We start from the raw sequence: 13,234 nt of genomic DNA on the forward strand, positions 1-13,234 counted from the left end.
AACATTAAAGTTGACGTTATGCGAAGTGTAAACATTTTTTAAACACGTCATGAAAAAGTGCCATATATGTAAGTTGATCTTTTTTAGCCAAAAGCTGGGAAGGGTTACCAAGTTGTGTTAGTGATGTTGGGAAAACTTTTATGATGATTTTTACACTGTAAGAAAGCTTACCATGTACACAGTTAATATTTTATTATTAATCTTTCCGCTCATGCAATTTAATCAGCCTCAAGAACAACTAGGGATTCTCAGCTCTGTATAGAAAGAGTATAAAGTGATGTGTTCCACATGGACAGACCTAGAATTTGGTGTAGTCAATGTGAAAAAAACCAACAATCCTTAAAGGAATAGGAACTTAACTGTTAACAAGACATTATTTAGTGTGCCATGCTCCAGCTTCTTGTCATCTGAGAGGAGTTCAAGTTGCTCTAATTACAAGTTGTGGAAGCTGTCTTCTTGGTGAGCTTTAAGCTTGAGATGGTCATTTGTCATTGTCTGAGTTAATGAATACCTCATTTTCATTAATGTCCTCAAGACAATAAATGGGTCTCTAAAGATTTTCAAGCTGGCTCCTAGAGGTACCAAAACAATCTATTCCTATTTCCTCTAGTGATAAAGCAGAGAAATCCTCAAGGATGAAAGGTGTAATGTTAATATAAAATATTATTGGACCAGGTTCTCAGCTGGTATACACCAGTGTTGTGACCTGGCTGTATTATATTTAGTAGGAAGCAACTCAAATGACACAATTTTAATCTTTAAGGCTTAAAAAATACATTTTTATACAATAAAAATATGGCAGACTAAAGCAAGGTTAATACAACGATTTACAAATAAATTGTCAAACATTAATTGCATTGAAAGCGATAGAAGAAAGTTCAGCATTTGGAGAATGTACAATTTAAAAGTCAGTTGATCACCAATATCCAATATGCATAATTCTCACGCAATTTTTAACTTCTCAAATCTTGGGTCAATCAACTCTTCCTCACTTAATTCTTCATTTAGGGACCTGACATTTCCATTTGCAACAGCCATGTCTAACCATGTTACTGTTCAGATAATGCTCCATTGGAGTAAATCAAATAAGCTTCTGAATTTTTCACTTAACATTTTATAGCCTCAGACTTTCAATCGTTAAATCGATTTTTTAGAAATAATTCAATGGAAAAACTAATGCTTTTAAATTGTATAAAATCTCACTTAGCCCAATATCTTCTCTAGCTATTTATTTATCTTACACATTAAAACAAAATCTTACACATTTTTACACATAAAAACAAAACATTACTTGGCCAATTTCTGCATGATTCCCTCATACATTTTTATTATTTGCATAAAATGCATGTGTTTGTGGTTCATTATTTGTAAAATAACGAGGACAGTTTCCTCTCCATTCAAAGGGAGAGAGAAGAATTTATCTTTAAATATTGGTCAAATCCTGTTTGCCCTGCTCCTGTAGACCAAACTCTTCTCAAGGATTAGTTTGGCCAAAGTGTGCAGGATCTGGCTTTGTTATATTCCAAAAAGAGACACTGTGATGTTCTTACTGTGTTAATGGGTGCTTTTTAAAAACTCTAATATTTGCAATCAAAAATTTAAACGTGTGATTTTATTCAGTACTGATTGACCTGAATAGGGCTCTGCGCAGACATACGCTCTGCCTTTGTGGATCCAATTGCAAGACCAGAGCCTTAATCCATTTGACAGATACTGATTCTATGTTTTCAGCAGAGTTGCAGCTAACCTGAAGAGTTTTGTTTCATTTTCTTCATGGCTATATTATATGGTATTTGCATTGCTCTGGGAATAGGATTTCGTTAAAGGGACATGTTTGGATCAAGTTTCCACACATTTTGTAAAAATTATGTTTTTCTCTAACCTAAGAACAATGGGAAAAAATGGTGAAAATTTTTTTATTTTCTTTTTTTACCATTCATGAAAATAAATATTTCCATGAAATAAAATAAAAAAGCAGTAGTTTAATTTTTTTGAAAGAATAAAGTCATAAACATTGCAGCATTGTGTTACTGCATGAGAACCTGACAGTGAAACTGAGTAGACAGCAACTACAAACTAAAGTCATACCAGCTAGCCTCTTTTTATCTTTCATGCTGAGAAAAACTTTAATAAATTAATTAAATAAATAAATAAAAGGTCTTTTAATTAAGGTGTCCCACTTTAGTGGGAGTCTTCAGCAGGATCAAGACCATTATTTTAGGCAAGAATATATATTTTTAAATTTTTTTTTTAAAGTTTTACACTGTCCCTTTAACTACTGATGTTTTGCCAGGAAAAAGAACACAGGGCTAACTCCATCAGAACTTATTGTGGCAAAATTCCAATTAAAGTCAACAAGAATTTTGTCGGAAGGACTGCAGGATTTGACCCACAGTTCCTTGCTGATTTTATCTCAATTATGTAGGAAATTTTGCTCTGCCTCTCCTACAATCTTGTGCTTCTAATGGGGCATTAAGTTATCATGGCCCCAACTGCTTACAGTATTTCCTTGTTTGTATACCAAAATCACTGAAAGCAGCACAGCACAATTATTTGTGAAAAACCGTCCCCTGCCATGTTTTAGTTAAAGATAGGTTAGCGATGGTGTCTGGAAACTGAGGCAGAACGAACATAGGGAGCACAAGAGCAGAAAAATTGGGTTTGTATGGGTCACACATTCAGGATCCAGAGGCCCCTTCCTCTTCATATTAAAACAACTTTAAAATAGCCTAAATTTTGAGACTACTTAACTACCTAATTATTTAGGTGTTGCCTCTTGCAGCGGATACCTTGAGAAATAGACACCTCCAAAGCTGATCCATGCAATTCTTCCCTATTGGAACATTCACATGTCCAAGACCAGAACAGAAAGGGAGCTGAAGAGTTAACACGATAGGAAACCTGCTGATATAAATAACATTGGACATACAGAGAACAAGTTATTTGTCCTTTTTGGTTTTTTTCATTTAAATCTGAGCGAATATAGCGCTAATGAAAGGTGCCAGATTTAAAGGCATCAAGTCTGTAGTTTTCTTTATCCACAAAGCAGATACAAGGCAAGCTTCCCACCCTCTGCCATGCCAGTGCAGCGCAACCCTCTTCTGGTGGGGACACCTATGGTGACAGGGTAGCTTGGTCTCCATGGCCCTATCAATCCTGTGCCTACGTTGCTGTTGAGAATGGCTACAGGGTTGCCAAACTTTGCCAGCTGCCACAGTGATTTAGGAACTGGCCTAATACTGCCAACTCATTATGCATACTTAACTAAGCTGAGGACAGCCTCCAGGTTGTAGTGACTTTCAGCTACTGCTGATCTGGGCCAAATATGGAACAGTGATCTAAAGGTGAAAGGCTCTGTATCCCATTTCCAGTTCCCTGGACCATCTGGTCACCCTAAGAACAGATTTTATATTACAGACTGAGAATGATACATCCATTTTAATTAATCAGGACTCTCTCACAAAGAGGACTTTTTTTAACTCACTGAGCTGTCACTAAATAATACTGTACCTTAAGATACAGATGCTTGCAGGGCTTTCTTCAGGAGACAGCTTTAATAGATTTTATATTTATTAGGCTAATCTGTGCCAAAACATTTTTGAGTTGCTATTTTTAGAACAAAATGTTACGGTCTTAATTGAACTAGATTTTTCTTCAGGTCTTTTTTTGTACTTTATATCTACCAAAAATGTCACGTATTTAAACATAATAAAATACAACTATAGAGCTCAAGCCTACAAACACTTAAGCAGGTGGACAGCTTTACATATGTGAATTGCTCAGTTGTACTAATCACGTAAGTAAAGTTATATGTTTATATATATATAAAGTGTTTGCAGATTGAGCCATTTGGGGGATATTCTAATATTTCTCCTCTATTAATGCTCTAATAGAAGCAAAATGGTAACTGCTAATATTGACCAAACAAATGAGCATGAGAAATCCAGATGATAAAAGTATTAACCGATTGGTTATGTAACAAGCCAAAAAAGTTTGCTCATGCCCATTTCTGATTTCCCTATTCATAGTGCTTACTCATTTGGGAGTTGCCTGTAACTCTTGAAAAGGAAATCCCTTGAATCAGTGTTACACTTGCATGACAAAACCATGCAATGCTATGGAACACAAACAGCCTTTAAAGTTGGATTATTTCCTGGTTTAACTCTGGGTAAAGATAGGTACTAGTCTCTTGAATCAATGTATGCAGTTGGTGTCTTAACAGGAAGAAATTTTTAAGAGTACAGAAACACAGAATTTCACTGACTACATTTTTTTTAATTTGGATCTTCAAAAGTAAAAGGCAGGTGATTTTCCAAGTTGTATTTGTAATCTCATTAGGTAGCCAGCTAGACTATTAATACTAATAGAGCAAAAGATAATGAGATCCTTCTTTGTAAATTACCAGCAGAAGAAATTAACTGTCCGAATCAGTCAAAGATTTTTGAATGCTCCCATCAAATCACTAACTGGCTGGAAAAGCCACTGAACAGAATCCATTATAAACCTGCATTAAATGTCCACTTATCTAAAAGCTAAAAATAACTGTGTAACAGCTTTTTAGTTTTTCCAATTATCTTTTCTTAGAGTAATTCTGATTTTCTGCTTCGCTTCAGCAAGTCGTTCTGATGCTGTAAGAATGATGCCACACTAATTAAATCAGTGCAACCATCATGTAATCTTAAATCAACTACCAGAAACTTGTTTTTAAAAAGAAAGAGACTCTGCTTACAGGGTAACACTGAACAGAAAAAAAATTACATCCAGTTGGACTGTACATTACTCCTATAGATTTCAAAGCATAACTCCTGCGCAACTGGCAGTGCCATATAAAAAAGAGATGTCTAAATGATTTAGTGAATAATCAATGTGATTTTAGGTTTGGGATTTTGTTAAGAATTAGTTTCATGTGCATGTCCCTCCCTCATCTTCTCCCCTCCCCGCTTTTCTGTGGCTTTGGAGCATGTGTTCTCCTTCACCACTGCACATGACCCCTAAGGAATCCAAATGCCCCTTTTCTGGAGATCATCCCAGGCTCCCCCTAATATATCTCCTGTCTAGATGGCCATGCTATTCCACTGTTGATGACAAGCATTCAACAAGATGCCTATAACCCTTCCTCAAAAGGCCAAGTATGTAACTCCCATAACTTTCTTCAGCTCCATTTGGCACTAGAGCACTGTAAATAAATAAGTAATAATTAATAAATACTGGGCTAGCAAGAGAAGAACCTAAAGATATTCCTGGAACTGGGTTTCCCCATACCACACAGTCTGCTGCCATTTTGTTGAGCTTGCCCCTAGCACATTGTTTGATGTAGTTCCAGTCCAGTGCCTTAACCTTGAGACAATCCTTCTTTTGCCATGTAGGGCACTCACATTGTGGAAGAGGCACATGGTAGTAATGAGACATACTCTCCCAGCTGCCTGTAAATCTACCTAAGGTCCGCCCCCTACACAGCAGGCTTCCCTCCAAATCCAGTGAAAACCTGCATAGGAGTTAATGCTGCTTAACCCTTTGCAGCTTCTACCTGTCCTTGGAGAGAGGGTCAGTGTGTAGTTGTGGAGAAAGAGTCCCTTGAGCTATCCTGAAGGGGAAAGAGGAGCCAAGGGGCAGGGCCCCACATGGGGATGAGATGGGACTTACCCCCCGTCTCCAGGCAAATCTTAGGGTTGTGTGGGATTTGAAGGCTTTGTTTTCTTAGCAGGGCTGCAAACACTTTTTGTTGCCAAAGAAATAACTCTGTGAAGTGAATCTGAGTTTTTCAAACACCTTTTTCCTTTAAGGCCCAGCAAGCTGCTTACCTTTATTAATGACTGTTCAATTACTTCCATCAACTAAAGGAATTTTTATAAAGACACTATCACCACCAGATTTTATTTTTCTTCTATTTCTGTTTAATATATTTAACGCAAATGCAGATTAGGGAAGGGGTTCACACAAAAAGCAGCAAGTGGCTGTATAATTAAATATCAGAGAAAGCTAAAATATTTGTTATACCCAAAGTAACACTGAAGGTACTATTAAAAATTAGGTCAATTTTATTTCAAACAGGATAGAATTTTCCAAATGGCTTTTCTATAGGCCAAAAGAAAGGAAGAAAAGCAGTAAGAATGTTGATCTTCATGACATAACTCTAGAGCTCTGACCCTTGTCTGTTTGGCCAAGGAGTGCACAGCAAAAATCAGGAGGGGTGAGGGAGTTTCAAGCCATTTTTTGCACTTCTCTGATCCTGGGCCAGCTGTGCACCAGGTGGATCCCCTGATGTCTCTCAGAACAGTCTGAAGGCTGTCAGTGACCTCCAGGGACTATTTTGACAACTAGTCAGGGTGCAGGGAAGTCTTGCCCACAAACACCTTTCCATACCCTAATTTATGTAGGAAGAATTGGGCCAGATCTACATCACTGGAGGACTGCCCCTGCACTGGGATGAAGTGGGCAGCTATCACTTAGAATCACTTTGCATAAAGAAAACAGCACAAAGCTGCCTCAGTGCAGGGGAAACCCTAGGCCTGTATTTCTTACTAGGCCCCAGTTTAAGTTTTCATGACAACCACAGGACAAAGTTAGAAGACAGCACATATTTAAAAAGAAAAAAAATGGGAAAAAAATAGAAAAAGCTCAGAATCCAAGTAATTGTTCTCAAATCCTGCTTCTGTCTTTGTGCCAACGAAGGGTCCTCTGGCAGCACAATCAGTTTACTTCAATTGTGTAAGGAGATAGAGGGATTGGGAGTGGAGTGTGCAGGGTGTGTGCACCTCTAGCGTGGCACGGAGCTCAGTTCTGCAATGGCTCCATGCTTACCAGTGAATGAACTGGGGCAAGACAGGAAGGAGAGGGCCATGGGTGGACCAGAACTTCCTATCCTTCCCTCTGAAAAATGTAGCGTTAGGGCTACAGTAGCAGCTGAAGAGCAGCTCAACCAGCTTTCTCTGGCCTTGGGAAAGGCCTCCTTCCCCTTGGTTTCTTTGGGAAGATCCACAGACTTTACAGTGAAATTCACCTCAGTGCAGAGAGCTCACACAAGACCCTCCACATGACTTAAGTCATTAACCTGGCACTTGAATAATGTAGAGGGCTCTCTACTTGGGAGTTAATTTCAACCTTATATTACCCACTGAAAATAAATAATTTAAAAGTAACCTATGTAGAAACAGTGAGAAAACAAAGCAATATTCAATTGAATGATCTGAGGAAATGACGAGGTTAGAAGCAGGAATTCAAAACAAATTCATAATACCAGCCTATCCTCGCCACCTTCCTGAATGACTTGACCAACAGAAGTTTGATTTTGTTGCTTTAGAAAACACTCTCTCTTACACTCCATCAGTTGCTCAAAATCCTGCCACATTTTAGCTTGCTTCATATTTGGTCCATGACTTTCCCGCACAGCTTTTTGTTTCTCTCGTAGTTTCTGTTATAAACAAATAAAGATATTTGGATAGGTTCAACATGACAAACGTTAGCCTACATAGATAGCCTAATGTGAATAAAGAACATTTCCTCTCCCCCTGAAACATTATTAATGTTCAGTTAAGTTAGAAAACATTCCTTGTAAATGGACAAGCAGCATTCTCTGTAGAGTCTTTGATGTGTGCGGCTTGCATGATGTTAGTTTTATTGCAGCTCCTTGAAAAGAACACCCCATTTTTTATATATAGTGCAGCTTTACCCTGCTGTATTCCAGTTTCTCTGTGGGGAGTCCCATTTGTTCTGTAAAAGTTTATTTTAAAAAATCAGTTCACTTCCAGACTGAGATTTTGCATATCTCAAACTGACTCAAAGGGAAAACTAGAGAGGAAAAAGAGGACATTTTGATTGAAATAGTATGGCTAAGCCCTTCACTAGCCTGAATTTCACATGTGAATAAACAATGATTTTGTTAACACAACTACATTGAAGATATCGTTAGCCTTTTATAAAGATAAGACTGACAGCTCTAAAATTTATTGACTTCAACAGGTTGCTTTATATACAACTTCAGATCTGAGCTGGCACAGTTTGTTATATCTGTGTTTCAGTTTCTTATCCAAATGGTTTACAGGGAATGTGCTGTTGTGTTAAGCTGTTTGACTATCTTTTACAAGAAGCTCATACTATGCTCTGTAGGAAATCAAACTCTGAAGGGTAAGTGTGATATCTTTTCAGGGGATTCATTACTGATGCTAACAGGAATAGAGTTTTCTCTGTGTTCTGCAGTATGCTTTTTAAAAGGATTAACACAGTTTTGAACATTGGACCAAATAAAAGTATGAATTGCAACATGTTTGTTAAAGTGAAAAAAGCCAAACTCATCCTTACCTTCCCAAGGTTTTCTTGTTCAAGGATCATTCGTGTATATTGTTCTCTAAAGAAGGTACATAATAATTGAGTTATAATTTTAATTAGTTCTAAGTAATAAGACAGATTAACTCTACAAGAGGGGAAAAAATGGAAAGTGGTAGAAAGTTTACATGTAGCCAGGGTGGGGATAGCATCAAAATCTAAGGGCCCCTAAATAAGAAACTCAAAAGAGTGAGATGAAGAAATATCTTTATCATCAGGCTTCAGGAGTTCTTTGACCCCCATAATTGTGCAGCTGGCATAAAATGCTATTCACGAATGGATAAGGTCATTGTTAAGCTTTCAGAGCAGGTTTGATTTCTGGGGTTCCCCACGTGAAGTCTGAGTGCATGGCCCCTCCCGAATAATGCATGGTTGAGAACCTTTTTAATACTGCATTAAAGTTGCCAGTATTCTGAGACTGCTCAGTGTCATACTTCTGTACAAATGCCATACAATGTCCAAATCCAGACTGCTTCGCTTATGGGAATAGTGTCACTGGAGCAAATGGGAAAACTGAGGAGTTTAAGATGAGCAGTATTTGGTCCCATGTTTCACAAAACCTAACACTGGTGGCTTGATTTTCAAAAATGCTGAGCACCCTGCAGCTCCAATGGATTTCAATAGGAACTGCTGGGTGCTCAGCACCTCTGAAAATCAGGCTTCTTATTTAGGTGCCTAAACATAATGTAGGAGCATAAGTCTTGACATCCAATATTAAAAATCTTTGCTGTTGCTGTCATCAGTGGATGAAGCTATTCCCTTGATGCTGTCAGGTTTCACATACATGATATGATATTCAAATAATAAATTCTGATATGCTGTTATGCCCTTATTTACATATTTTTCCAATTTAGGTGAGATATTAAGAAACAACATGCTCTCTTTTAAGAACAAAGTATGACGGTGTGTAACAAGTACACTTAGCTGCAGAGGGTTTGAGAGTTCATGAAACACAGAGTGGTTCAGATATCTAAAGAACTTTCAAAATTGCTCAGCTTGGGAAATCTTAGTTTCCAAAAGGATAAAACACATCAATAAACCACATCAGGTTGTGCTAGTAGGCTATTATTCGGCAAGGGTGGAGGATATTGGGATGCATTAGGAGAGGTATTTCCAGTAGGGATAAGGAGGTTTTAGTACCGTTATACAAGGCACTGGTGAGACCTCACCTGGAATACTGTGTGCAGTTCTGGTCTCCCATGTTTAAGAAGGATAAATTCAAACTGGAACAGGTACAGAGAAGGGCTACTAGGATGATCCGAGGAATGGAAAACCTGTCTTATGAAAGGAGACTCAAGGAGCTTGGCTTGTTTAGCCTAACCAAAAGAAGGCTGAGGGGAGATATGATTGCTCTCTATAAATATATCAGAGGGATAAATACCGGAGAGGGAGAGGAATTATTTAAGCTCAGTACCAATGTGGACACAAGAACAAATGGATATAAACTGGCCATTGGGAAGTTTAGACTTGAAATTAGACAAAGGTTTCTAACCATCAGAGGAGTGAAGTTTTGGAATAGCCTTCCAAGGGAAGCAGTGGGGGAAAAAGATCTATCTGGCTTTAAGATTAAACTCGATAAGTTTATGGAGGAGATGGTATGATAGGATAACATAATTTTGGTAATTAATTGATCTTTAAATATTCATGGTAAATAGGCCTAATGGCCTGTGATGGGATGGGATCCGAGTTACCCAGGAAAGAATTTTCTGTAGTATCTGGTTGGTGAATCTTGCCCATATGCTCAGGGTTTAGCTGATCGCCATATTTGGGGTCGGGAAGGAATTTTCCTCCAGGGCAGATTGGAAGAGGCTCTGGAGGTTTTTCGCCTTCCATTGTAGCATGGGGCACGTGTCACTTGCTGGAGGATTCTCTGCTCCTTGAAGTCTTTAAACCACGATTTGAGGACTTCAATAGCTCAGACATAGGTGAGGTTTTTCACAGGAGTGGGTGGGTGAGATTCTGTGGCCTGCGTTGTGCAGGAGGTCGGACTAGATGATCATAATGGTCCCTTCTGACCCTAGTATCTATGAATCTGCTGTGATGCAGATTTTTCTATACATTCCCCATCCCCATTGATTACTCCATCTTTGAGCTACAGTACATTCTTTGAGCTCCATACCATCTGATCCTGGCTCCTGCTCTCTCAGCAGAGTAGATGTGTTAGTGGCCGGAGAGGGTGTGGCTGGAGCATATTGTGCTCTGGCAACTCAGAACCATTCTAAACAGTGTGCAAGTCAGAGCACCCATGAGGCTGCTCTAAGTTGTGCTAGGAGCCAAATTGGCCCTAGCTAGTCCTACCAGATCAAAAGAGCGAAAAGCCACCTAAAATCTCCTCCTTCCTATTAAGCTCACTGGATGTTACTCAGGCACAATTAAGGACCTGGCCCCAGGATGTGTTTGATTGTTTTAAGTAAAGCTGTTTATTGCAAAGCTGTTTATTGCAAAATAATGATAAAAAATAAGAACTCATTTTCATGGTAGCCTTTTTCTTTACTATTTATAATGATGACTGGAATGAATGAATTTAATTAGAAAAAAAACCAACTTTTATTTTTAGAGAACAAAATTAACTTTTCACATTCCTTAGTACTGACTGTATGGAACAGAGCGTTTATATCCAATAAAGAATGTCAGAATTAAGACTTTTTTGTTCAATACGTTACTAGGAAAGTGCTGTTCTATTTATGGTTCATTTTAGCTCTGTTTACATTCCAGTGCCCAGTGAAAATACATACACATTCTAAAAGGAGGCCTAGAAACTCATTTTCTCTCCCTATTTTGCATTTTGTAAATATCTGCATATCAAAGCCTTCAGTATACTTATAAATGTGAATGCTTTCTGAACTCACAGAAGGTCAAAATAAAATGTTTCTAATTTCAGAGAAACTGTCACCTTATCTAGCTTCTTTTCTCATGTTTAGCAAAGGTTCAGCAAAACAGTGACAGCAGGAGAAGTGGCAATGCTCCACTCAAGTCTTATTCCCAATGCCCAGAATCCTATAACTCCACTCACCATGTTCCAATTCCCGCATTTCCCCTACTTGCTCCTCTGTTTGCCCAATCACAGCTACTTGATTCCATGAAACCATTACTGACAGATGGCAGTAGTGTTTGCCATGTGCCGTGCGCTTTCCATACTCAGTGGAAGATGCAGTTTCTGCCCTTAAGAGCATCCAGTCTTATTAAAAAAATAAGGGCAGCTGAGTGGTGGAAAGGGATACACCATACAAAGAGATTAGGAGATGAGACACATTTGGAGGTTGGTTTGTGTTTTTAAGTTACATTCATTAAATTCTCTTCCCCCTCAACTCAGCCCTCTCACTTTTCTCCTGCACCAGTTCCCAGTTTCAGTTCTAGTGTTCTAATAACGGCCCCTCTGTAGAACACTGGAGTTCTTCTCCGCACGTAAGTGACTGGTCATTGTTATTAAATATTTATGTTCCAGTGGCACCCACTTGTGTCTGCTGGGGTGGATGGTGTCAGGAGGGCACAAGGAACAGCACCCACTTGTGTCTGCTGGGGTGGATGGTGTCAGGAGGGCACAAGGAACAGCACCCACTTGTGTCTGCTGGGGTGGATGGTGTCAGGAGAGCACAAGGAACAGCACCCACTTGTGTCTGCTGGGGTGGATGGTGTCAGGAGGGCACAAGGAACAGCACCCACTTGTGTCTGCTGGGGTGGATGGTGTCAGGAGAGCACAAGGAACAGCACCCACTTGTGTCTGCTGGGGTGGATGGTGTCAGGAGGGCACAAGGAACAGCACCCACTTGTGTCTGCTGGGGTGGATGGTGTCAGGAGGGCACAAGGAACAGCACCCAGTTCTCCTACGGAGCACCAGCACTTCACTTTTCAAGCACCGGTGCAAGTGCTGGCAAGAGCTGGTCAGGATCTGAGGACAACGCATGCTGGACTCCCTTGAAAAGGTGGCAGATTTGCTGCTTCAGTGTGCGCTTTCAGGAACCCCCGGAGGAAACTTGGCTGACTCTCTCTGTCTGACTCAGCCATATTTCCTCCCTGGGCTTGGCTGCGGCAAGACATCTCTGCATCCATTTCCAATGGGAACCTGGAGTTCAAAGTTACTGTCTGGCCGATAGTCTCCAACGCAAAGGGAAAGATTTTTGGTATGTTTGAGAGAACTACTGGGTATACAACAATATCTTTTAGATGCAGGATATTTATTTTTTGAATATTATAGTATTTTTAAGCTTAGATGGTGAATTCCGTCTTCCAGTTCAAATACCAATGAAAACATTTATAACTTTAGGCTCGGTTTATAAAAATCCTCTGAATTAACACACAAGAGACAGACAAGAACATTTACCTAATTGCTTTTCTTCTGTCTTGTGGATCTGGGGAAACATACGTCTTCATCTCATCTTTAGCACGTTGAAGTTGTATTTCTAGATTCTAAAAAGAAATACACAGCATATTTTAGACATATACCATCTTTCCTACTTAAATATTCTCACCTATGCAAGTTTAGGCTTCTCTCTTGTGGACTTACCTTTTTCATGCAGTTAGTATGATGATAGCAGCTTTCTTCCTGAATACACTCCTCACGCAGCCCTTTTACTTCCTGCAGTATGAGAACAATATATTTTATTAAGCAGTATTCTTGAAGTCCCCAGCAGACAGACTGTTATTGTACAAAGTACAACTGGAAGTGTTTAGGGCAACATCCTGCCATCATTTTGAGTGCAGAATTCTGACTGCAGTCAATGGCCCCTACCTTCATGTGAATTAGTAATTGAATTCCCTTTGCTTATTGTGCAAAGCATTCTTCTCTGCTTTGGGCTCAAAATCTTTTAAATTCTATAAAGATTACATCAATTTAAATCTGAGACATTCAGCACTTTTATATTTAAGAGAGTTCTCAACCAAAAGATCTTAAAATTCTGTCGCAGCAAATGAA

The 13,234-nt window shown here is 39.1% G+C and overlaps 1 protein-coding gene across 3 annotated transcripts in view; it reads right to left on the reverse strand.

Annotated features, from left to right (window-relative positions):
• Positions 1-749: 749 nt before the first annotated feature.
• The window catches only part of IFT81 (intraflagellar transport 81), a 66,748-nt gene continuing 54,263 nt past the window's right edge, over positions 750-13,234 (reverse strand). For all 3 annotated transcript variants that reach the window (XM_048821691.2, XM_075120052.1, XM_048821690.2), the window contains exons 16-19: positions 12,827-12,898; positions 12,644-12,729; positions 8,299-8,344; positions 750-7,411 (exon numbers count right to left, since the gene is read on the reverse strand). In XM_048821691.2, coding sequence (XP_048677648.1) covers positions 7,229-7,411; positions 8,299-8,344; positions 12,644-12,729; positions 12,827-12,898 — 387 coding nt within the window. In that variant the 3' untranslated portion in view covers positions 750-7,228. The remainder of the gene's footprint in view (positions 7,412-8,298; positions 8,345-12,643; positions 12,730-12,826; positions 12,899-13,234) is intronic.

This window comes from Caretta caretta, chromosome 15 (assembly GCF_965140235.1).
Source record: "Caretta caretta isolate rCarCar2 chromosome 15, rCarCar1.hap1, whole genome shotgun sequence".
In the NCBI taxonomy this organism is placed as follows: domain Eukaryota; kingdom Metazoa; phylum Chordata; order Testudines; family Cheloniidae; genus Caretta; species Caretta caretta.